General features: G+C 37.2%; 1 protein-coding gene across 1 annotated transcript; it reads right to left on the bottom strand.

Annotated features, from left to right (window-relative positions):
• Positions 1-2125: 2125 nt before the first annotated feature.
• On the bottom strand, positions 2126-19329 carry LOC118436485 (serine-rich adhesin for platelets-like). Its single transcript, XM_035854665.1, has 6 exons — positions 19056-19329; positions 17736-18098; positions 16485-17609; positions 12899-13069; positions 2515-2597; positions 2126-2432 (listed from the first exon to the last, which is right to left on the bottom strand). The coding sequence occupies exons 2-6, from the start codon at positions 18072-18074 to the stop codon at positions 2366-2368; spliced, it is 1785 nt and encodes a 594-aa protein (XP_035710558.1). The 5' UTR covers positions 18075-18098; positions 19056-19329; the 3' UTR covers positions 2126-2365.
• Between the last annotated feature and the right edge of the window lie 7770 nt (positions 19330-27099).

Raw genomic sequence — 27099 nt, 5'->3', positions numbered from 1 at the left:
ATACAACTTTTTGATAGCATTAATATGGATCATGCATATACATTTTTTTGTATATACATTTCTTTGCACAGTTTTGAATCAAAACTTTTTATTTCCTTTAAGAACTTCAGTTACGACAGAAAGTACATATTTTCACTATGTTCGGATCTATCCTTCAAATTCTGTAGTTAGACGGCAGACTTCCTTTCATTGCAGATTGTCTCAGAGTGCAGTAATTTTGTCAATTAAAAGAACAGTCATCAACAGGATAAAAGTGGAAAGAGTTGAGGTGGACGAGGAGTGACAGTTCTGCTAGAGAAAAAGTACATATAGGAACGCACTGGAAATTGGAATTCCAATCACACCCAGATAATTATTTTAAATTAAGGAGAATGACAATTCCTATCTTTCCTTTTCCTTCCTCATCTGGAGCAATTAGGAGAATTTTCTTTTTACGTGGCTCATGGCTCATGTCCCCCGAGTTCGTATTTTACGTGATAAAATTTAAGCATTATCACGTAACATTAATCCTAAGAAAGAGTTGCTTTTAGCTGAAATCAGTAAAGATATTGATAATCAGATCAAAAAGCTTGAAATTTTTCCCAGAACTGCATTCGATATTTTCAAATTCTGTACCAGTACCAGATACTTCACATTATGTCCCGATTTTATAAAATACTTCAGCATTCTTAATTGTTTATTTAAAGCAAAGAAAGTTGTAGTTCTCATTATGCCCATAATCAAAACGAATTCGGAAATGAGTCAATCATTGTTATTTGAAGTAACTAATCTCATTTCCCAACCATTACATTCTTAAGAATATCCATATCCTGACGAGTGGATAAAGATGAGAGGTACTTTCACCAAGAAATGAACGAGATAAGAGCTTATCTTATAATGCTGGAGAAAGAGAGTCATAAAAGCTTCTCATCTTCATTGCACCACATAGCGCCATATTATGCCGCCTCAATTACTTATTACTACATCTTCCCCATTATACTTCAGAGAAAGTAAACCCAACTAATACCCGAATATCTACGGGTTTGAAGGTTTTACAAAGTATGTAGGATGAGAGTGGATTTGAGTGGTATCATCGTCCACGCTAACTGCTGGGTTATGAGGGGAGGAAACGAAGAAGAAATCATAAACGAAATTCAGTTTCTCCTTGTTGGTTTGATTGTGAGCTGTTTAATTACAGGATCGATTAAAGAAAAATCATGTAACGCTGATGTTATCTTGGATTCCGGGATCGGTGATTTTTAGATGCGTCTTCAGAACACAAATTCAAAACACGAACTTTCTTGGATTGTTGAAATGGCTAAGAATTAATCCTTGATAAATACTAATAATTTCTGGAGTACATATTAGATATCTACTTGTACCTTAACTTGAGTACCACGTAGTGTTAACCTTTCAAATTACTATCTAAATATTTACAATTAAGATTATTACTTTGCTAGATGGGCTTCCTTGTTCGTTTAAGTTAGAATACTTTAACTGATGGTTTAATGAAAAATATTTTCCGTAAAAAATGCTAACCGATTTGTTGAATTCTACTATAACATGGAATAACGGAATGAAAAAAAGGAGAAGTAAAAATTGGTCACAACCATCCGACGGCAATTTTGTATTTGTCACCCTAAATGTCTTGATTGATGATAAATAAAATAATTACACAGGGAAGTTTTTCCTCCCACGTGATGCAAAGGAAATAAGAACCTTTCTCATTTTCTCTAATTATCCTCGTTTGATTGGGATCCCAAACGCTCATTATTTTCTATCTTTTTTTTTAGAGAATTACAATTTGCTCTTTCCGTTTCTTTATCTATCCATTTCTATTAATGAGGAAGCACTCTCAAGGGACAATTTGTATTGCCTATATCAAATCTAGTTACATAAAACTATGTAACAAATGTGAGATCAAAGATAAGTATTTTTGTGACTACAACTCCTGCAAAGTCAGTTTGGTGGAAAATGATGAAAGATATAATTAAAAATTGTAAAAGTAATTAAAGTAATCCAAAAGTGTAAAATACTCGCATTTTCATTCCTAACGGAGTTTACTAGTACCTATATGTATGTGTGTATAATAAGCATACAATAAACACACACCGTATTCTAAAATAGTTTTGCATACATATTTATATTTCGTTCCAGAGCAAACATTTATTCAAAAATTGTAATAAATGCGTACAACAAAAATGCATATTATGGAAATGCATATGATTTAGCGAATAATTTTTTTTGCACGTGTATGATGTGCATACCCCGGACAAATATTTTTTTATCCTACCCTACTCGTGTTGAGCTCAACATGAGTAGGGTAGGAAAAAAGAAATATTTTTCCGGGGTATGATGATGTGTCGACGAATGGAAGTCTCAGGAGTTATAAGGGAAGTTCTGGTGGTCGACATGGTTCCAATAAGAAAGCTGGACTTGGCAAAGGTGAAGCTCTAGATTTAGAAATAATACGAAAATGTATGACACGAAATTTACTTCTTATTTTAAATTTCAGACATAATGAACACAACGTACCTTTCATTTTCAGATTCATAGTAACAGTCAATGATGTCATCGATTGCTAATCCCCACTCAACAAGGAACGAGTTGCTGTTGTCCTGAAACATGAAAAAAACAAAATGAATGATTCATTTCGTATTATTTACACAGCTACTGAACAGATAAATTCGAGATCCATTAAAAAATATATTGCGTTATTTCACTTTCACCAAATCAATTTCACCATCTTGAGCAACTGTTAAATGGGAAAAGTCGAGTTTTTTATTCGTTAGATTATTTCCTCCAACTTCCCCACCACCTTAACGCTCAGATTTATTTATTTTACTCCACGACCCCACTTTCCCATTCAAATCTCTTAAATCTCAGGATAACTGGAGGACTTAAATGCGGGATCAAGTTTCACCTCTCAAAAAAATGCACTTCCTTTCTTCTCGACTTGCATCTGGCTACTCGCAGAAAAAGTCTCATGATTTTATTTCGATTGTTTGAAACTGCTTTCACTCTAACGTTGTTTATGGTGAAATTGTGACATTAAATGTACAATTCAAATGAGGCATTTCAATAAATTGAGGTGACATTTATGAATGAATCATGACACTTTTGGCGGCGAGATGGAGATGGACATGTCATGTTTCTTATGTCAGTAATCTTTGACAGGGAAAGATCTTCGGGGTTGGCTGGCAGTATGGTTGACAGTTATTTATGCGGGGGCCAAATCCCGCGGGGGGTCCTCTCCATCTTCTCACCTCTTAAGGAGGACTGGCAGCTGCGGACGGTGAAAAAGTAAGATCAAGGTAGGAGAAAGTACCTTGCTTAACAAGAAATACCTGATGGTAGCAGAGGTAAAAAAAGCATCGTGGTTGTGGAATTTACTAAGATTTTAGAAATGGTTTGTTGTTGGTTGGTAGGAGGGGGAAGAAATAAAACAACCGTTGTGCATCAGGAATGTCACGTTTCTTGTCCAGGTTCTGGTCAGTTGGGAGAAAGTGTGGGACGAAGGGTGAGAAAGTGCACACGAGAGACGACAACCCAGCAGAGTTTGTCCTAGCGTCATCGTAATGCAATCTGTGCTCTTCAGTCTTATCAGGAAAATTACTGGTCTCAACTTCCCCCGAAAAATTAGAATTATTTTCTCCATACCTGTTTCTTATTACTTCATATGTGCGATTTCTTTTGAACACATTTCCTTCCTAATGGATATATACATATTCTCCAAATGCCGTTCAAATCTAGTCAACACAGAGCAAACAAATATTTGACGGATAGACAATTCTCAAATCTTGAGCAGACAACTGTATTTCAGTTGTCGCCATTTCCCCGGAAGTGGAGAAGAGATGGTCGTCGGAGCAGTGACTTCGCTTCACGACTCACTTGTTACAAACAAATTGAGAGCAAACTTTCATTGTTTCTGTACTTTCTATTTGTCCCGCAGTGGGCATTGTTCCTACAAAATAAGTGAAAGTCAAGGTAGACTAGGTTCCCTGTACTCACGCTTTGTTCTTTCCCCTAACCATTCCAAAATATCCTACAAAAACAACCTTGGCTGCAACTCACCGGAACCAGAATGTTATCAAAAGTGGAGTCATTTCAAAGGTTTGTGCTGTCTGCTAAAAGAAATGGAGCCATCGTCTCCATCGCCACTCAACTTTCTCTTCTCAACTCCTTTTCTCTATCCGTCATCAGCCAGTCGATTCTCTCGTCGGGAACAAAAGAAGCCAGGCCAACGAATGAGATGGACCATATCGGAAGCATCCTTTTCCGTGCAGTGACATAAACGAGACTCACAAAACATTCAGACAATGCCAAAAACAATATGCTATAGCATATTGATAGCATAGGATCAGTATACTGATCCTTGAAAGCAATCAGTTTATTTGCTGGATTCGTCATAAAACTTGTGGGATTCGGGACAACAAAATAAATATTTGATTTCATAGTTTCCTAACATGCTGTAGTCGACATTTAGGTGGGTTCCAAAAAGTTTTATTTCATTTAAGAGTATGATTTGCCTCAGAGTAATATAAAATTTGGACTACATTTCTAGAGACACTAACGCATTTAGTTTAAACAACTTTCGTATCCTGCTTTTTTGATAGACAACCTTATCCCTAGGAAAGGAAAAGAGCATCAAAATCTGGACATAAATACTCACGTAAAACTCTTCTCTACGACTTTTTTCCATGAGGTGAGAGCGTATCTGGCTCGGACTTAAGTTTCCGTATACCACGAATTGCATTCTAGTTTCACTAAACGAATGTGCACCGGACTTCCATATATCTAAAATTTGAAATTATGGCTATCAATTACAATTTCCTAACTTGCACAGTTATCTATATAAGATACTTAAAACTTAGATACTATTTATTACGCAACCCTAAATCAAGTCCTTTTATTCAATTCTTTACCCAAATGGCAACCCAAAATGCGTACTTATAGCTTGAGAAAAATACAAGTTCAGGCAGAAACCCGACTACGAGATCCCGGAGGAAGAACGAAAGGCGATTTTACTTACTAAAGCTATATTCGTGTATAATTCAAGTATGCATGCAAGTCATATTGACGGAGGAAAGCCAGCAACAGCTTTCTCTTTCTTTCATCTCAATCACCCGGCTGCACTCCAAGAAAGAAAAAAAGAAAGAGACGAAAGCAGTAAAAAATATAAAGAATTCAAAAGGATTTAAAGAATTTGGCCCAGATCTGTCCCTCGCTCTCGCCTCCGGAAAAAAATATGCAGGAGGGAGAAAAAAACGGGGAAATTCACCCCTCACAGAATACCAGGATTTTATGTATTCCTTCTTTGTAATTCAACTTCCCGACGAAGGGAAGTTGAATTCAGAAAATGTTTTGACGTTTTTGCGTCGGAATTACATTGGGAAAGAATTAGATTGACAAACACTTGAGGATGTCTAAATACTGTCATTACAATCACCCTGGGCCATAATGTATTAAAATATTTAATTATAGTAATAGATACAGCCTACCAATGTAAAATTGAACTCTTATGTCATTTTTTATTAAAGAAATTCAAAAATAAATTATTTAAGTACTGTGCTCAGGCCTACCATCTCTTCACATTTATATTGCATAATTTACTTTCTCCAGGCTAGGAACGTAGGGTGAAAGTAATTGAAAATTTACTCCTCGAAAGTTTTTGGTTTTCATCCAGAATAATAAATTCGAATGGAAATTACGATCATTTTACGACTCAAGCAGCTGCAGCAGTTGCTGTCAATCATAAGTATTCAAATTGAAAACTGAATGCATACGTATGTGTATGTATATGCTAAGGAGGGGAGGTTGTGTACTATCAACTCCCGGATCTCGATGCCCTTTGGATATGTTGTAGTGTCCCATGAATGTACAACAACCCTGAAGTGGTTTAATGCCATGGCCACATTTGCGCCCGCCACACCCACTCAAAGGTGCCCAAAAATCGCTTTCACTCTAGCTTTCACTCATTCCAAGCCACGCCAAAAATCCAATTTTACTCCGATTTTGAAATTTCTTCCAACATTATACTCCCAGATAGTTTCTCTCTTATATCCAACATCAAACTCAACTTTTTTGATGATTATTTCGCAGCCATAATTTGCTTTGTTGATTACTGCAACAATGCTCATTCAGAATTTTAAATCTTAAAAATACTAAAAATTTCAAAAAGTGGAGTTTGATGTTGGATATAAGAAAGCAACTATTTGGGAGTATAATGGTGAAAGAAACTTCAAAATCGGAGTAAAATTGGATTTTTGGCGTGGTTTTGAATGAGTGAAAGCTGCAGTGAAAGCGATTTTTGGGCACCTTTGAGTGGGTGTGGCGGGCGCAAATGTGGTCATGGCATTAAACCACTTCAGGGTTGTTGTACATTCATGGGACACTACAACATATCCAAAGGGCATCGAGATCCGGGAGTTGATAGTACACAACCTCCCCTCCTAAGTAAATATGAACTTATTTTGGAGGAGAAAGTGTCGTATAAACTGAAGTGACTTTAATTTAACTCCAACCACCAGTCAGCCCAAAAAACATACCCATCTAGATACGTTTGTATATATGTGCATGTATGCCGTTTCTACTACCTTTGGGAAATGTTAAAAAACACTTACTGAAAGCAACTTCATATGACATTATTAATAGATGACTTTATTGCTTTTACTGTAATGTTGAGATCAAGAAATATATTTTTTGTAGAAAAAATTAGTCATAGATGTGTAGAATCGCTTAAAGAAAATTTCTCAACAAAGCTCACAATTATAAACTTAAAAAAGTCTGGTTACACAATCGCTCTTTTTGAAATAAGTTCATTACGAAAAAATATAATTCTAAGGTGAGGAGATAATGTGAAATTTAGTGATGGAAACTGAAATTTGTTCGACATGATTCGATTCGAGGTGAGCATAATTTCAATACGTGTTAAAAGCACCTCTTCCGAAAGGAATTTTTTCAGGTAGTCAATTACATATTTCGGATATGACGCAATTTTATAATGATCCATCATTTTACTACACAATTTGAAATAAATATTGCTTCGGATTGGAGCCTATGTTTAAAAATATATATCCATTTTCGGATTATATGTATTTGCATAACCTTCTCTGGATTATAAATATGAGAAGTAGTTTCAGACATTGGCTCTCATAACACTAAATTATAACGATTCTGATAGGATTACAATGATTTCCAGTATGAATAGCTTTGTTCCAACCTTCATCCTATTTTCTCATCGATATTATGGGACTTTGTAAAGTTTATCCAGAGCGTTTAGTTCAGAAATGTATTTAACAGAATACAATAAAAGGTAATCAGTGCTACCCCTTTATTGCATCTGCTCAGAATGTAATGTGTCTTATTGATTTCTAGGTAACTTCATTCCTAACGTTACGTTTATGTAGAAAACTACAAACCAAACACCATCAACCTTCCAACTTTTCGTCGTTTTATTCCATACTTTTACGAGAAGTTGGAAAAACTCGGGATGAAGATCCAGCAACCATTTTGCCTCTTTTTATTAAGGTTACGTTCGAAGACGTAGTTGTCTCAAAAAATCATAGAGTAAATTAAACTGGGCAAAATTTGCATCCCGCTTTGGACTTTGAGTTACATTAGCCGATTAGCCGGCTCATTCGGGTAATGTAATCGCGGATCCAGTACTCGACAAACTCAACACACCACAAATCTTCACAGCTCTACCATACTTTTACATACATTAAATACACAGCCATTTTCATAAATTTCAAACTAATTTATCTAGACTTGGAAATCGAATTTCGAAATTCTGCCCAGTAAAGTTATAGACAATAAGCTGATTAATGAGATCCCCTTGAAATTTTTCCATTTCTACAAGCTAATTTTCCTGAGGTACAAATTTAATATAACAGGTGGTTTTATGCTTTTTACATACTTTTTGTACCTCAGCTTTCAAAAACCACTGAAATATTGAATTTCTTCTTCGAGTAGGACAACAACAATATTATCTATAATATCAATGGACAGAATTTTCAAATTCCTCCTGGTAGCTGAGAAATAATTAAAAATGTGCTGATTTTTGGGGTTATGACGTCATTGTTATGACGTAGGCTTTGACTCATGGAGTCTCACGTTAATTCCCCAACGTCAATGTCATCATCCCTAATGGGGATGATGACATTGGCGTTGGTTATATAGATTCCATGCTGGAGAAAGTTCTGAACAGAGTGGTGGTTTTCATGCAAGTTCAGAACCAGCAGTAGCCGCACTTAAAAACTTTGGAAATAACAATTAAGTTTTATTGTTTAATAAGGAAACGTGTTTGTATTTTGTATCAGATTGGAATGAGTATGAAGATTTGAATCAAAGAATATGTACGCGACCTATAAAAGAAAAATACTAATGACCCAAGGTCGACTTCAATAACAAGAAAAAATTTAAGTCTGCGGTACTTCGATATGAGACACTAAATCTACAAAATATATAAAATTGTAAAATTAGCGTAAACCTTTCGGGGCACGTGCCGCTCATGTAAACGTACATAGTCTATTACATAATACCGATCAATAAACAGAACAAGGTGACGAAAAGGTTAAGTAAGTTTATGTCTGCGCTTTTTATCGGTTCCGTACTTTTATTTTATGGAACCACTCGGAATTCTGGGCACGTTTTCTCCCCAAACGGTCACATGTTTTAGTACCCTTTGGCCCCATAGAAAACAATTTACTACATTTGCGACAAATCGTAACCCTGTTTTAGGATTATATAACAACTCGTACACGCCATAATCTGCACGCTTCAATGTGGTGTACGTATAAAAACCCTCGAGAACCTTAACATTCACCAATTTTATGGACAAGTTTAAAACCTGATGCAGGAGGTGAAAACCATTCATAGAAAATTAAACCAATTTTGAAAATGCTTTGCTTTCAGGGGACAAAGATGGTGTAAGATGAAATTCAAAATTAGGGTTTTCTTTCATACTGCTCCGAAGTAAATATCATTAACACGCAATAACAAAATAAAGTTCCACATTTGTATCACTAGATTTCTATTTCTTCTCGAGGAACATCCAACCGTGAACCTTGCATTTTGCATCTTACTTTCTTATTCATGTGAACAAGAGAAAGATGTTCCCTGCTGCTTACTTTCTTGGGAAGGGGAAGTGAACGAAGGACTGACGTACGTGCCATTCTCACGTCATGTTAGTTCATATCACGTCAAAGCTAATTCTTCGCTCTCTTATGGTTAGACTTAAGGTTGTGCATTGCTCATCTGTCTTTATCCAACAAATAATTATTATCTCTTGGCAGTTGGTAGACAATTCAAAGCGTAGAAATAGCTTAATTGAAGTACAACAGCCACGTCTTTATCTAATTGTTTGTCTTTCGAATGGAATCAGGTAATGAAGAATCTGTGTCCCAGGAATTATACTCGGAGTTTCCAAAAAGGAAAATCATTGCAGGTTCATGAGGTACAAACAGTAGTATTGAGAATTTCCAAAAAGTTAATTCAACGTTAGCATTCATCATTCATTGCTCGAGCAAATTGGTAGCAATAAAAGCATAATTGCAGTTCTTCGACTATTCGGCAAGTACGATGTATGAGGGGAAAGAAAAATGGGCACTTGTAATAATGTTCTCTAGGGATGGCCATAACTAATTAAATTGGGGAAAATGCTGAGTTTCATCTTATTCGATTGCCCATAAGTTGAATACAATGACTTGTAATATTATAGTAAAAAAAACCTTCATAATTTCATGTTCTTAATTCTCCAATGAAATTAGGACTATCAACTGATTCAAATGATTGATCGTTAAAAATTACAGTCTGCTTATTACAAATTAATAATTTTCTTTATCGGCAAAATATATCAGCAAGTCTCACCTTGCCCACAAAACACACCTTGATAATCTTTCGTGTTGTAATACTAACCCGAAAGAAGAGATAATCTCTGTAATATTTCACGTCACTTGTCCATATCTGGACAAATAACTCGAATAGGGCTGACTTCATGATTCCATTAGGATAAAAAGAACACAAAGAACACGGAATTCTGATGGCGAGGGAGGCTGTAACCCTTTTGATGCTTTCTCCTTCGTAAGAAAACGACTCTACAACATTTCCCTCATTCGCAAGAGGGTGGTTACATGGAAGGATTGGATATTCATGTACTTTTTTACTTACACGCATCCTTCGTAAATACAGCCTGAGGTACCACTGGTCGACATAGAAAGCACTCTACAGACTTGTTTGACATATGAAATCCGTTAGTATTTACACTAAAACTGTAGAATTGAACATGTTTCGTAAATGTCGCGATTTCCCAGTGGTCAGTCGTCGTTTTGTGTCAACTTTCTGTTTTCTGATCATGTTTGACAAAGTGACACAACTCGGACAAACTCACATTCGAATGATACGACAACTGGTTAGTTTACTTATGCTCCTGTTGGCCCGTCTGCCGAAACGCAACAATGTGGATTCCGAAGAAATCTAACAATTCGTCCCCTTCTTCCTGAGACATAGTTGCTCAATTATCGTCATTTTGAGAGGGACAAGATTTACGAGAAACCAAACCCAGTTATCTCTACTTTCCCTCTTTTGTCCACTTTCTCTTCCTCCGGGTGGATGCATGGGTCAGCAAAAGATGAGGAAGGAAGAAAGGAAATAGTGCTGTATATTTATTCCAGTGAATATTTGTTTTGGGTGGAAATCTTAGGATTACTCACAAGATCTACGATAAATTCCATCGCTGATAAAATGTAATACTAAAAAACCGACTTTTAATTTACAAAATTCAGAAATTCAATGTATTGGTTTCATTGTGGTCAAGGATGAGCCCGACGAAAGAAATGGCGGAGTGGACAATACTAAAAATATTCAAAATGTGGTGGTCATCGAGATGTCGGAACTTCAAAAATATATTCCTTTTCTTCCCATCCCTCTCAGTTTTCTCCCTCGGGATTCCCTTCGCTCTGGGGAAATACATTCCATTTCCAAATTTTCCATCTGAATTTGAATAGCTATTCAAATTCAGATTCAGCTTCAAACTCTGACGAAATCGTCATATTATAATATGACGATTTCGTCAGAGTTGTGGATTGACCAACGTTGAAACTTGTTACATTATTAGATTTTTTGACTAATTTACATATAATTCATTTTTACACAGTTGAATACATCAAAATTCATCAAAAAGATATTTTTATTTAGATTCCAATTTCATCAAGAGCAGGGCAGTATCAGCAGTTGACCTTTCAACAGTTATAACTTCCTTTCTCGTATTCCTTGACACCTAAAACCCTACGGGGTTAGATACTATGTATGTAGTTAAATACTATTATTTTCATTCTCTTCTATGCGATATGCACTTCATTCGAAAATTCCGGTGCCCTTTAACGCTCTCGTCTTATCTCAAGGATTTGTCTCACCACACCTCATCCATTAATTGCAGTGGTTGGTGATGAAGGGGAGAGGAAATCTGAATAGCACATTAAAAGTTAATGGCGAGGCTGCGATGGTAATTAAGCTGTCTACTATTCGGATGGTGGTTCCGCTTAACTTTGCACATTGGATAATCATGAGGAGGAACCGCCCAGCTAGATGAACTTCATCCGATTAAGGCAAGAAACAGGAGAGAGGAGAAAGAGCATAAAATACGGAAGGAGCTGCACCACTCCATTTCCAGGAGTCAAAGAGTTTTCCGCCACTAGCAAAAATAGATCTTGGGAACGAAAGGGTTGAAGGATTTTGGCCATTGGAATATCGAAGGGGGTCGACATCCACTTACTTTTATGACCTCGCTAAGCACTTGAGGACGCACTTTACCAAAGATGAAGGAGCGACGAAGGGGAAGAATTTATGATTTATTCGACACCTTCGTGCTGGACTGTTCAATATTTGATACTCGAATTTAGATATTATCTCCTCGCCTCCTGTTTCCATAAGTCTTAATAAGTTTGCTAACCCGAAATGCATTCACATTCAGAAGTATATGCCATATTTTTAAATGTCTAAAGTTTTATTGGGGACGCTACGAGATAGAAATAGTGACCACTCCAAAATTTGTAAGGGTTCCAGAGTCGTCCTAGATGTGAAAACGCCATAATGCGATTGATTTCTCTCTTGTCTCATTCAATAGCAAAAACAACTTGTCACACGGGGATAATGTTGGACATCGTTAAGAAAATTGGCAATTTTTGAGAAGAGAAAATAATGCACATCCATTTTTTTCGTGCGATATCCTACGAGAAATTTCACTCAATGAAAAAAACCTCACGAATAGAGCAATGACGAAGTATTTGTCCTTAAATTATGTGTACTTTCACAAAATTCTTAAATATTGTAAAGGTATAAGATTTTACAGAATATTTCCGTACCATCGCATGACACGACATAATTTCACCTTCAAATGGAATAGCAAACATCTTGTCTCCCAGACCTTGAATAACTTTCACTTTCATTTTTAATGAAACTTGCCGTGTCATGCTGGGAGGGTAAATCCCCACCTCTGGATTTTTAATTGCATTCAAAATTTCTTATTCCAACTCATCACTACGCTTTTTCATTAAAGAGATCAAGGGGAAACTCATTTAGTTAAAATACCATCTTCCACATACCCAGGAATCCCCAATAAGTGAAAGAATCGTGCCTCTCACACTTCTGAGCAAGGAAGCCTCTGAACAATCGAATTTTACTCTGATGATTATTATAGATTAAAAACAGTCACTTCATTCGACCGAAAACAATTATAAACACAGATTTAATTCTATTTTGTTATAACTATCAGTATAGTTGTTCGATATCGAATTCGAACAATTGTTCAGGCAGTCTTTTCTTTAGTAACTGAGTAACTTTATATCGAAACGACGATATATTGTTTTGATGAAGAAGCATGAAAATAACACATTGGTATTTAAAATGGATTCTCACTCACCTTGCTACTCGAAGATGAACAGCAGCTCGCACTGTCCAGATTAGCCTCGATTTGTTCTCCAATTTCATGACAAATTTGATTTGATTTCTGGGTTTCTTGTTTCGTTTTCTTCGTCCCTTGTCCATTCAATTTATTGTTCTTTCGAGAGGTGTCCGAGGGTTGAGTGTTCCTCTAGAACGTAAAATAGTAAATAATGTTTGTAAACCAAAAGTTTCTAAATGCCCCCAATTTCTGAAAACCACTACTGCATAGAATCCCGAATCATTACACCGACTACTCATGAAATCTAGAAATGAGTTAACGATTATCTTATTACGAGAAAGTAAGTAATTGCTGTGTGTTCCTCAAGCACCACTTTCTTAAGTATGTAACGCCATATCCGAGCGACTGGATAAAGATGAGCGGTACTTTCTCCAAGAAATGAAGGAGATAAGGACTTATCTTATAATGATGAGCCATAAAAACTTCTCATCTTCATTATACCACATTACGCGACTGCCATTGCGTATTACTAGCTGGTTTCCCTTATATTTCAGAGAAAATAAATCCAGCTAACATCATCACGCACAGTTTTATAAAGTAGTATAAGAATCGTGTATGAGTGCAATATCTGTAGTGCTGCCACTGCAGGGTAATTATGAGGGAAGGAAAATGACGAAGAAATAATAAAACGAATCCGCTCTCCTGGTCTCTTCCGTTTAATTTTGGACCGTTACCGTACCGTATTATTTGACCTGCTAGAAATTCCGTATTATGGCCTAATCGTATTGGACTATGTACTTTAGTCTTAAATGGGTTTTTGCTACATAGAAAACAGTAATTTTTGAAAAAATTGAATCAAGTTTAATTTAGTGGGTAACAATCGATCCATAAATATTGATGTTTCGTTAGCATTGATTAGATATGATACAGAAAAAAAATTATTCGAGCAATTAGTGATCTACTTTTTAATATGCATGCAACGAGATTTAAAATTAAAGAATAAATGTATATAGAATTCGGTGACTTATCGCCTGTGACGTAACAGGTCTAAAAACAGGACATTTTTTATCACTACAGGTGTTTGCAGGGATTTGCGTGCTATTTCTTATCTCAAGTTGCAGCAGAGGCAGCAGCAGATCATAAGTTATCCGTCAGTTCATCATCATCTCCTCCGACATATCTCACCCTCCCTCTTTCTTCGTGCACGTGGAAAGTGAGCCATTCTCACAAAGTGAAAGCTGCATTATTCACTTTTCAGTTAACAAACTCATGGCTCCATTTGTCACATGCCCAGAACCGCCACCATCACAACTTGACGAGACAATGGTTTGCGGTTTCAGATGAGAAGGAAACGAATAAAAATGTGCTCACTACTCCGAAAACGACTGCCAATCACGAAGAAAGTGAGAGAGAGAAGACTCAACAAGAGGTTTATTTATTCTGACACGACGGATTTGTCTCGAAATCTTATCTCTTCATCCTCTTCATCATAACATGACGGTAAAGTGGGTGGATTATATTATGATTTAAGATCTACTCCACAAACTCCCCTTTTTGTTTGCTTTGTTGAAAATGATGAAAAATAAAATTTTGACGATGGCTTATTTCTATACAATTCCTATTCAATTTCAAGTGATCATGAAAAACAGGTATGGAATAGTCGCTCACTTGAGTTGTGGATGGGACGACAATAAACTGCTCAAATTGATTTGAATTTGTAAATCTAGTTTGATCAATATAAAAAATTAATAAAATTTACAGATTCAATCTGGAAAATCTTCATTGTCGAAAGTATGCAGAATAATTTTTTTGCAAAATTTACACAAGGATTTCATTCGATGTATCTATATGTAAATCCTGAATACTTTTAACTATCCCCTACCCCAATACTGTTATCAGATAAATTTTCTACCTTTGTAAATAGAGAATGCAGGTTGCAGATACGATATCTTCTTTCTTAGGATTATTCATGATTCAGATGCAAATGAGCATGTAGAAGGCCCCTTTTTGTAAAATATGCAGGAAATAGGAATTGCTTCACTCTATCACACACATCCAAGCCGATCAGCAAAAAAACTTAAAAATCTGTGAAAAGTTCAATCACATTTTTGTCACCCACATCATCATCTCGGCAAATGAAAATGTATGGTACAATTGGTACATAGCGAGGACCCATAAATCTCATCAGTTTTGTTAAGTTTCTCCTCCAGATTTTGTGAAGGGGATTAAGGCTGAATATATTAAAATTTCCATGAATCAACGATTTCCATGCGGGGCTCATCTCAACTTTAGACTAGAGTTTCACTAGTTAAGGGAAGTAATTCTCGTAGGAAAATAAATGAGGGGGACCTAAACCCTTAAAAATGTCAAGAGGTTGGTCAAGGGTTTATTGGTTGGTGCGTTATCTATGAAAATCCGAGTTAACTTTCTCCTTCTTCATCCTTTGCTAAACACAAATGCATCTTCTCCGTTCTCTCCGCTCCCCAGTTTGGGCAAATGAGCATTAATCATGACTCGGAGTGACAGATGTAAAATGTCTCCTCGAAAATTTCTTTAAATAGTTTTAGTACACCAATTAAACCTGATTTTTAGCGTTAATAATATGAATTTTTCCTAACAAGAATTTCTAAATGCACACTGCCAAACCTACTTTCGAAATTATTGACAAAAACCAAAGCACGTTTGAGAGGTTCTCTAGTCAAGGAAAGGGGACGAAAGTGATTGACTAGTTTTATAATTACTCGAAATGTGTATCACCTCGGGGTCTGTGGGTATCATTTAAAATTTGGAATGATGCATTTTCTAAGGCAGATAAGAAGACTGGTTGGTGTGGGACGAGGCTGGAAGGCTGATTAACTCCCCTCCCACTCCATTTCAGAGTGTAATCAAGACTTTACAATGAAATTTTTCGTGCATTTCCTGAGACATGGGTGACCATGTTAAGATGTATCTTTCACCAACACTAAAAAACCGAAAATTTTCCTACCATCATGTTTTATCTTTTAATGCAATATATCAGTAACTCAACAAAAATAAGTAATTAATTTTCGGCGCTTAAGTTTGTCATATTTTCTATATTAAATTTATTAATGGTTTAAACGGGTGGGCGAGAGGTTTTGAAAAAATGAGCCAGACAAGGGTAAGACTGACTGAATAATCTACGAAATCATGAGTTTATGCTGTTTTCGAAATATACAGTTTTCCAAAGTTTATCAAATAGAACTTGTCGACAAAAAGAACAAAATTGAAATTGACATATGCATTGAGATTTGATGAATCCGATATTTTGTGTTTAAATTAAGTAGGTAATTCTCCTTTATACAAAGAACCAAATACTTTACTATAGTTTAAATAGGAATAAGTTTCTACAAGTCCAGCAACAAATTACAATTATTTGACATGAAAGACAGAAAACATCTCTTAGTTCAATGAAAATCTCGCTTTCATTTCATGAAAGTTTAATTAAATGGAATCAAATATTTCAACTTTTTCAGTAGAGAGGGAAAGTTTTTTTAGTCAATATATTTCTTTTCTGGAAACCATTTGCGAATAACTTAATAATGAAAGTTTCGAGTAAAATAATTCAAATTTAATCTGGTCTCACCTTTCGAACAATTGCCGACGCGATATCACTAATGCTCCAAACTGGGTTCGGGATTTTTGCGGGCACTGAATTCATGATAGAATTCTCACAATTACTCACATTGGGGGTCAGTCTCACATTTGGTGCCTTAATTTTCTGTTTTCCACTTTCACTTTCACCATTTCCTTTAGAAGATCTCGACCAATTTGACAATGAAGACGAACTACTTTCTGATCCCGAAACTGGGGATAAAGATCGTTTCTTAGCACTAATTGAAGATGACCGCCTTCCCACATTTCTGTTATGGATTGTCGTATTTGCATCACGAGGTGTTTTTACACTTGGAACTTGAGTCTTTTCTCGTCCCACACTTACTCTCCCTCTTTGCGATTTTGATGAAGTGAATGAGCAACTGCTCTCGGAACCGGAAATTGGGGAAAGTGATCGTCTTTTCACTCCTAGCACAAGCGAACTTTCATTCATAGGTGGTGTCCATCTTTTTTTTGGCACCTTAATTTTTCCTCCTTTGACACGCGACCTTCTTGATGAAGACGAAGAAATTGAAGACGCACTACTTTCTGAGCTCGAAACGGGTGAAAGTGAACGCTTTCGTATTCTTTTTTCTTTAATATTGGTGGAGATTGTGGAATTTGCGTTAGTTTCCGTTGGAGAGGACATTGTGTAAGTCAGAGTGAAAGTCACCGTGGAACCGTCCTTTGCTGCTCTTTGTAATAAACCTGACACGCTTTCATCAACGATTCGTTTCACTGTGTCCTCACTTTCAAGCAGCCTTGACTTATCTGTTAGAGTAACCTTGACTTCCGGTGGTTGTGCACTTCTTAATCCGGAACCTACTTTCTCCTTAATTTTGTAGTAAATTCCATCGATTACCTCGACCCTTCCGCGACAGAGGATTTCTTTTTCCAGGAGGACGCTCAGTTTCTCGTGGAGAAAGGCGGCTGGAGAGTCGTCCTGTTCGCCAGGTGGGAGGATGAGAACGTGGGACTGTGTCAGGTAGTCGATTATCTGGTCGAGGGTGAAACCCGAGGGGGGCTTTTTCAAGAGTGGGGCGGAATAAGGTTGCTGGCGAATAGTGGGGTCGGGCTCGCTCAGTTCTCGGAGCACTTTTATGAAGCATTTCGAAATCTGGAAAACATAAGAGATAATTGGCATATTTCCAAATTCTTTACGGGGCAAATTGAGACAAAGGTTTTTAAACCCTAATCGAAATTAATATAAATCTCTAACCAAAAAACATTTCTGTGTAATTACCTCTTCATCCGAACTGATTCCTAAATTCATGACCCGATCGGTACATTTATCGGGCGGTTTATAAGTCGTCTGACCCTTGCTGATCACTTTGAGAAGAAGCCGTTCTCGCACCGCACGGTCCAAATTTCGCTGGACGAGGACCATGTGAATAGGTTCGAATTTGACTGATTGTGATGTAGACGAGGATGGATTTTGAGCAGATTTTTCAGCAAGGAAACGAACAGCGTTGTAAATTCTGTTTGCGTCAGGGCGTTGTTTTTGGGCGCGTATTTTCCGAACGGCCTCCAACAACCAAGCGTCCCACTGGTCAGATCCAGCTTTCTCCGTGGAAATCGTCATGCTGATTCCAATTTATCGGCTAATCTATAAATTATAAAAATTGAAATGCACAGGTTTAGTTGTTTGTGATTCGCTTACACACAATTACTCCTTTAAATCTTAATTCATATTTTTATTAGATTTATGTTATTCAGTTTGTTTTGACAATGACCTTCCCGTGATCTTGACAAATTAATCTTAGGTTTGATACTACATGTATTTATTAATATAAATTTTCCTTTCGGGTTTTAAATCATACCAAACATGTAAACCATGAGCAAACACGTCAATTTCCCCACTAATTACTAATTAGTAGGGAAATTGAGGTGTTTGCCAGGCATAATCCAATCTCCATGCGTTCGAGCAATAATTTTGTTATCAACTAATTAATTACACTCCTTATTTAGTAGAATCCATGGACAATTTCGCTCTAAAACATGCACTCGCTTGAATAACCACTGGTTATTAACAAGTGGTTAATTTTAATTATTAATCTCAGGAGGGGAGGTTGTGTACTATCAACTCCCGGATCTCGATGCCCTTTGGATATGTTGTAGTGTCCCATGAATGTACAACAACCCTGAAGTGGTTTGATTCCATGGCCACATTTGCGCCCGCCACACCCACTCAAAGGTGCCCAAAAATCGCTTTCACTCCAGCTTTCAGTCGTTTAAACCCACGCCAAAAATCCAATTTCACTCCGATTTTGAAATTTCTTTCACCATTATACTCCCAGACAGATTCTCTCTTATATCCAACATCAAACTCAACTTTTTTGATGATTATTTCGCAGCCATAATTTGCTTTGTTGATTACCACAACAATGCTAATTCATAAAGTTTAGCTAATTTTCCTATTTACTTAAGGATAGGAACTTAAAGAAGGTAAAATACATAAAAGGGTTCTGTTTTGTCAAATTGAATTACTTGGAATTAACAGTATTTCATTTTCGGAAATATTAGGACACCCACGACATATGCATTACTCATGTATGCATATTACCTTTACAAATATGTATATGTAGTTGCAGGACCAGTGACGCCTCGTGTGATTGTCTATCGCTTGAAATTGTTGATCACTTGCGCTATAAAAACTTAACAAACGCAATTTTTCATGGGGCTATCACTCGAAAATGTTACAATAATTATGAACAACTTGGAAATGAAATTCACTGTATTGAGAGAAAAATCTCATTTTCACCCGCTTTTCACATACAACGCTTTATATTCACTATTGCCTGCTTGGCCAAAACGTGTGTCCTGACTGAGCAGTTCTCTCGGAGAAAGACGTGTTATAACTGAAGCTGTCCTACTTTTTCCCCTCTCGAAAGTCGAGCTGGGGGGTAACGAGAGGCCGGCGTAGTCAGCGCAGCACGTCGCGTGGGGAAAAGTTGGGGTGAGCTTTCACCAGTCTCAAAACGTGTGGCTAGCTGCAAACTAAACCTGAATGAGGAAATTCTTAGCAAGGGGAAGGAGAGACAGGGTAGTTTTATATCATTTTATTTTGTTAAGGCAATTAATGTATCCTCAATTTTAATAACATATTTTTTACCCAAACCATTTATGAAAATTTCGGAAGTTTGCCAGAAAATATTTATTAATTTTGTCTAGGTCTAATAATTTCGCTTAGTTTGTCCCACTTTCGTTTTATTCTAATAATATATGTAACGTAAAGGGAGAGGAAAGTTCACCCTTGTTTTACTTTGCTCTAGAATTGAACTAATATCGTGTAATACAGCACAATCAACATCCACCCCTCATACTTTCACGTTAACCAGGGAAGCACAAATATACACTTGACAACTTTAGTTTCATCCCCAAGTTTCCTCCCCCGCCTGCCGAACTTTGCAGCTAAAACTAAAACTGGGGAAGTAAGTTGCACTAAAGTGTAAAGTTGTGTATAAAGTTTGTTAGGGTGCAAACTTTAGTTATGGAAAGTGACGTCACAAATGTGGGATGTTTTGTATTCTTCGAAGGTCAAGTACCTTAATCCAACGCATAAATGAAACGGGGCTAAAATATTAATGCATTGCCAACGTTTAATTTTGTACAAAATTGGTTCAAAGTTGCACAAGGAATTAAATAATTTTTTCACTTGGTTTACTTCTTTAAATGGTGCATATGCGTATGTAAGTACAGATGTATGTATTCAAATATTGAGCTCAATGAACTTTCACACAAACTTTTTTAATTTCCAGGTTTTGAATCCGTACATTTCATAATAGAAATCTGATATGAAATGCATTTTGTAGCTTCATACATTCGTATATCCATTCTTCTACTGTACATTTGATGCCACGTACTTTGCAACCAACATCACAAACAACAGCAGTAATTCCAGTACAAGAGATATCTAATTGACGGATGGAAGGTTTGGATTTCTGTCTCACTTCTCACCCGCAGGCTTCCTTAATTCCCTTTGTTTTCTCCCTGCGTTTCAAACAAGGCTAACTTGCCAAATACGCACTCTGGAGACGAGTGTAACCTAATTAACTTCCTTTCTCTCTTCTTTCTTTAAGTATAATTGGATTATCTTGTTAGTTGAAACTGACTGTGGAGGCGGGTTCGTAAAATGTGCCCTCTTTATTTTCGCTGAAATCTTAACAAAGCGAAGAATGCCAAGAAAACAGAAGCATTTTAAGAGAAAGGACTGCGTGAAATTTATGACTGGTTAAATTAAATTCTTGAGCACCATGGGGAATTTTGATTTAAAATCTATCAGAATTCTAATAATTCCGACCAACTAGCACTATGTATGGTTATGTATTTATGGGGGTGGCAGTATTTTGGAGAAAGTTGGAAGAATCAACTGCATAGCTTTCTCCTGCAGATTCTCGCACTAAATTAGGATTTCCCTCCCGTCGTGCTCAAGGAGATGCAGTTAAGTACAACACCAACCAAGAGCAAGCAGGAGAAGAAGGATAATTATCAGAATGCTTGCCAACACCCCGCTCTTCTGCTCTCTGCGTATTTTGGATTAATTTTAATAATTAATTTTCCAACCAAGAGACCAACATTCTACCAAAAACGTGCAGTCGACAGGAGAGAAACGCAAAATTAAATCTTAAGCTCTCGGGATTAATAGTTCCACTTTCGACACTCGCAAGATTGTCGAGATTTTGTGGGAACAAGTGTAAATTAGAAGAAGAGGAAAATTGAGTTTGAGTGTGTTGTGGGAAAGTAAGTTGTGCATATTTATCTATGTCGCGCGGTGAAAGTAGTCGATGAAATCAAATCAGTGTAATAATCACTTAATATTATACTCATAAGCGACTTCTCATATGCAGCATAACTTTCATATTTGATGTGCGCTTCAAATGAAAGATTTCAATAAATTGTGGCGACATTTATGAATGAATTATGACATTTGGGGGGGACAGATGACGATGGATATTCCATCTTTCGGGAATCTTTGACGGAAGAAGATCTTCAGAGATGACAGTTATTTATGGAGGTCAAATCCCATCGGGATGTGGTCGTCCGTTCCTCTCTGCACTCTCATCTCTTAAGTGGAATTGGCAGCTGGGGGCGGTGGAGAAGGTGAAAGAATAACTTCGTCGGAGAAAGCATGTAGCTCACGTCTTGTCAAGGATCTTGTATATTGTGACCCGAAGGACAAGCGTAGTAAACTCGAAGGTGAGGGAGTCCTGTAGATTTTAGAACTTAGGTGCAAGAGAAGAGAGAAGCTTAAGAAGGAAAGGAAAGTAGAAAATGTTGTGGGACACGAGTGTCACGCTTTTCGTCCCAACGTGATCATGTAGCGTGAGAAACTGTACTCAAGAGACGACAATCTACAAATTTGTACAAAGCTTCACAGGCTGTAGGCTGGAAGACTATCAATAAAATCAGGCGTCCTAACTCCTCTTTGAAAAGGGGACACATTTTTGAAAGCTTTGGGCAACTGATATTTTACTTCCCAAATTATTTTGTTTTTTAAATTTTTATTAATATTTAGAATAATGTGGGAGAAATTTGAGTTTTTAAATTATTCGGTCAAATCCTACACCTACAACTAAACGTATCCAAATTTGTGGTTATTGTAATTGACCTGCAAGCAGGGTTCGCTACCCCGGGTTTTTGTGGGTTGGGGTTTTTGTGATTTTTGTGGGTTGTTGGGGTATCAAATCTCCGGAAAAACCCTAATGCTTAATGGGGTTTTTGCGGGTTTTTGTGGGTTTTTGTGGGTTTTTCCGGGGTTTTTGTAAGATTTTGGGACAGATTGAAACAAAATCCCTTAAACTACAACTTAAATCAATGCTAATTAAATTGACGGATTCATCATGAAATTTTGAGAATTTTCATTTGCGACTTGAATTTCCAAGTTTTATTGCATATTTCCAAGTTTGCATGCGAAATATGAATTTTCGATTTAACAGTCCAACTCAATGATAACGCTTAGAATTGCATGTCAAAATCGTATATTAAATTACTTTTTATCTAATATATAATTTAAAGAATTTTGGTTCAACCTGCCCCAAAATCTACAAAAACCCACAAAAACCCAAAAACCCACAAAAACCCCAAAAACCCCGGAAAAACCCGCGGGGTTGGGTTTTTCTAGAAAAACCCCGGGGTTTTCCGAACCCTGCTGCAAGTTATTAGTAAAATGGTTCTTCAACAGCACGAGATCGGTTTAATCCCATCACACGCACACCGAATAGGATTTAAGAGTATTTCCTTATTTCTCATCTCCTATTCCCGACACGGCGAATAATCATCTCATCGTCACCATGAAGCCCATGTGAGATTAAGCCATCCAAAGTACGGACGACCTCGCCGTAAAACAAGTAATTCCGACCAGCCACATTCTCCACACTCCCCACTAATTCCCACAGACAAAGTGAAAGTAACGTGAGATTTCACCCACCGACACGGAAAAACATTCTTCAACCCCATAAACATAAAGTAAAATGTCGTCGTTCGTCCATGCCCACAAGATGTGTAATTGAGGGGTCAGCACGGCATTCCGTGTCAGAGTTGCAATTTACCTCCAATTACGGACTTTCTCTCCTCGTAAAGTAAACGGCGATGATTGCTTTGGGTCAGTAATTTTAGAATTTCTTCCCCATTTTTTGTGAACCGAACTCCAATTCTTTTCCATAATGTGCTTTTCATAGGGCACGAGTGTCCTAACTGCTTTACGAAATTGTGAACCAAAAACATGTCGCGACTCTCGAGGTGCGGTTTGGCTTTCTTGTCTGTGGGGGAACCCGGATTTAATTTCTTCCTTCGTCCGTGAAAACGTTGTGGTTTCTTTACGTTCACTGCTACTGAAACCATGAATAATTCAGGGTTGCATGTTCTTAGACGATCTCTGTTTATGGTTTGTGTAGCTTTCTCTCCTCAGTAATGATATGCGGACGGAGAAGCAGACAGAATTCAAGTTCATATTTTAGTGCTTGATACTTCTAAATAAGGGGGAAAACTATGGGCTCGTATATGTTCGTGCAGCGCAGTTTCCTTGAAAGGCAGAGGTTAAGCCGCACGTTATTCATACACAAGTACTTACTTTTGCCAATATGACATCATAACGCCACTTTCTCCAAAGAAATATTGTGGAGCAAGAGTCAATGGGGTGTGAAATGTTGTGTTTGTAATTTTGAAATATTTAACGCGATGATCACATGAAAACAAGTTGTATTACAAAAAGTTGGTGGCTTTCTCGACATTACTTTCACCTCCAAATGAAAGGGGAAAATCTGTGACTGACATGTTGTCCGTTTTGAAAACGACCAAACGAGAATATTAACTTTTGTGGATGGATTGAAGAGGAAAGGGTCAGCACTCACTGTGGAACCTCACAGCCCAGCACGACATTTAATCATGTGACATTTTTATGTCACAAAATAACCAATCAAGACACCCCTCAAAATTACGAGTAGTTGCAAAGCTGTCGATTGCCACGTTGCCCACACCAGTCACGCAACAAGCATTAAGACGACCCAGCTTTCTCCAAAAATGTCGTAATTCAGTTTCTTTTCTGTGACCAACCTTCGTTCCGAATTCTTATTATTTCTTAGCCCACACGTACTTATAGACCTGGTACGTACAACATGTGCAGTCCGTTTCTTGATATCGATAGGATATTGGTTTCAATTACATTTTCTTCTCTTTTTGGGGGAAGTTATGCTTGGCTTATTTACTGCCCCCAAGCTCGACACAATCTCACAACCTCGGAATCCTTGTTCTTGTCGTTGTGTAGCATAGGCCATAAATCTGGATAAACTTCAACCACCAGCAGTACTATGTACTCACTTCGTAGTGCACCTTTCTTTCTAAAAGCCTCACTTTCCTTAAAATCCAAATATGTAAACATTTCCATTGGTTCTAACGCTGAACTAATTTATCCGACGAATTGATCATCGACATTTGCTTAATTGAAATGGATGAGGAAAAGAAGATCTATTTTGGATAGTTTGGGATTTTGTGATGGATGAGCAGACGAGAAGCACACCTGTCCCATTACAAATTCATCTCGTCATCCGCACCCGAAACGCCTGCTGGTGATGGGATAGCGTTCGTGTGGTTCGAGTGCTGATGAGCTGTCAGCCAAATAATCTCCAGCAGAATGGAGAAATTGATGCTTAGGGGAAAGTGGGTGCAGTGAAAGCTGCAAATGAGATGAGAAATGTGGTCGTTGCGGTTGCGATTGAGATTTTCTTATACACATAAATTTACAGACGATCGAGTTCAGTTGTGGGACCAAGAACACATAAAATCTCCAAGTTACAAATTATAAAAGGAATGTAGAATGCATATTTGTGGGAGTAAACTACTTTAGGATATATCTGATAATTGCCGGATTTACAGTTTTGACCATTTTAAACTCTGAATGCTGAAAATTAATAATACGTAAGCAACATATGACAATAAAAGAAGACATATCTGTCCATGCAGCTTGTCTTCTAAAAAAAATACAACAAATCTTCAAACGGAATCGAAATTATGCATTTTTAAGTAAATACGAATATGTACATTAAATTATTTGCCCAATTTCAGACAACATAATTTAATGGTCCTACAGCAAAGAAAAGCAAAGAAGAGAAGATTTAAGTTATTAGCTGTGCAGGCTACAGTTATGATCTTATAAATCTTGAGTTCAGTTCAACACATTTTTCTGTCTGCCAGATATGCAAAATTTAAATAGTGGATAGAAATACTAAAACAGTAATCAAGACCTGCACAAAGAGTGAACGGGGTCTCGCTTCATAAATTGTAAATACAGAGAGTAAAGTGACAGTGGTCATGCTGCTGTCGGCATTAAAATTATCGTTTATTTTGGCTTTCTCTCCTACCACGCTCATTTGTTTTTCTTGTTTAGCGACACCTCAACCAAGATATGTTGTGTTCCATTTCCCACTTTTGTTTTCTGCTTAACTGGGACCAATTTAATTAAGGATTACAACTTTACAAAGACTTGAAATAAACCCAACCGCCACAAGAGGATAACCTTGATATCAATCTGCGCTGATGATCACATCACGCCATATTTTCACGTTCAGTCAGTACAAAGCAAATATTTGTGACAGATACACAACTCTCGCATCTCGAACATACAAAGAACTGAAGTTGCTGAAGTCTCTTTCCCCGGAAGTGGAGAAGAGATAGCCGTCGGAGCAGTGCCTCTTTTCACGGCCCACTTGCCAAAAACAAATTGAGAGCAAACTTATTCGACTGTTTTTGTTTCCTTTGTCCCCGCGTGGGTATTGTTCCCCGAAATGTGGTGAAAGTCAAGGTGGACAGGGTTCTATTTTGTCTACACTAAAGCATTCTTCTTTCCCCTAACTATTCCTAAACATCCGACTAAAACAACCCTGGCTGCAACTCACCGGAACCAGACGCATATCAAAAGTAGGGTCATTTCAAAGCTCTTTGCTGTCTGCTGAACTAAGGAGGGGAGCTTGCGAGGTTGATAATAACAGATCTTGATGCCCTTTGGATATGTGGTAGGGACCCATGAGTGTACTATAACCCTGAAGTGGTTTGACTCCATGGCCCCATCTGCGCCCGCCACACCCACTCAAAAATGCCCAAAAAACGCTTTCACTCCAGTTTTCACTCACTCAAATCCACGCCAAAAATCCAATTTTACTCGGATTTTGAAATTTCTTTCACCATTACACTCCCAGATAGTTGCTTTCTGCAATCCAATATCAAACTCAATTTTTTCGAAATTTTTAGTATTTTTAAAAATTGCAATTCGGAATGAGGATTGTTGTAGTAATCAACAACGCAAATTATGCCTGCGAAATAGTCATCAGCAAAATTGAGTTTGATATTGGATTGCAGAAAGCAACTATCTGGGAGTGTAATGGTGAAAGAAATTTCAAAATCCGAGTAAAATTGGATTTTTGGCGTGGATTTGAGTGAGTGAAAACTGGAGTGAAAGCGTTTTTTGGGCATTTTTGAGTGGGTGTGGCGGGCGCAGATGGGGCCATGGAGTCAAACCACTTCAGGGTTATAGTACACTCATGGGTCCCTACCACATATCCAAAGGGCATCAAGATCTGTTATTATCAACCTCGCAAGCTCCCCTCCTAAATGGAACCATCATCTCCATCTCCACTCAACTTTCTCTTTTCAACCCCTTTGCTCTATCCGTCATCAGTTAGTCGATTCTCTCATCGGGAACAAAAGAATCCAGTAAAGGAATCCTATGAGATTGACCAAGTCGCACGCACTCTTTTATCAATATGGAAGTAAAACCAGAGGTATATAATTTTGAAACAATGTGGACGACATCATTCTGGTGAGGGTAAAATTCTAACATATTTATTTGGTGGGTTAATCCGACAAACTTTGTCTCACAGTAACGTAGAAGATATTTAAGTACTTCTGGAATTTGAAAACCTTAAAGGGTTCCAAGATTTCAAATAAGATAAACATTTAATTATTCAACTTTCTAAATATTACGCCACTAGTTTTCAATAGTTCACAAAATGAAGAACAATTTAGAAAATTATCGACATCCCCGGTCACCAGATTTATTTAATCTATATAGCTACTCCTTCTGATTGAACGATATTTATTGATATTTTTTATACAAA

This window comes from Folsomia candida, unplaced genomic scaffold, assembly GCF_002217175.1.
Source record: "Folsomia candida strain VU population unplaced genomic scaffold, ASM221717v1 Fcan01_Sc008, whole genome shotgun sequence".
Lineage (NCBI taxonomy): Eukaryota > Metazoa > Arthropoda > Collembola > Entomobryomorpha > Isotomidae > Folsomia > Folsomia candida.
This window is presented reverse-complemented; position numbering and strand designations above follow the sequence as displayed.

Bases quoted from the DNA above. Each gene is read 5' to 3' on its own strand.
- LOC118436485 (XM_035854665.1), bottom strand. From the start codon at position 18,074: ATGACGATTTCCACGGAGAAAGCTGGATCTGACCAGTGGGACGCTTGG. The intron at 17,610-17,735 runs GTAATTACACAG...TATGTTTTCCAG, and splicing joins GAATCAGTTCGGATGAAGAG to ATTTCGAAATGCTTCATAAA. The intron at 13,070-16,484 runs GTGAGACCAGAT...TTTACGTTCTAG, and splicing joins CGTCGGCAATTGTTCGAAAG to AGGAACACTCAACCCTCGGA.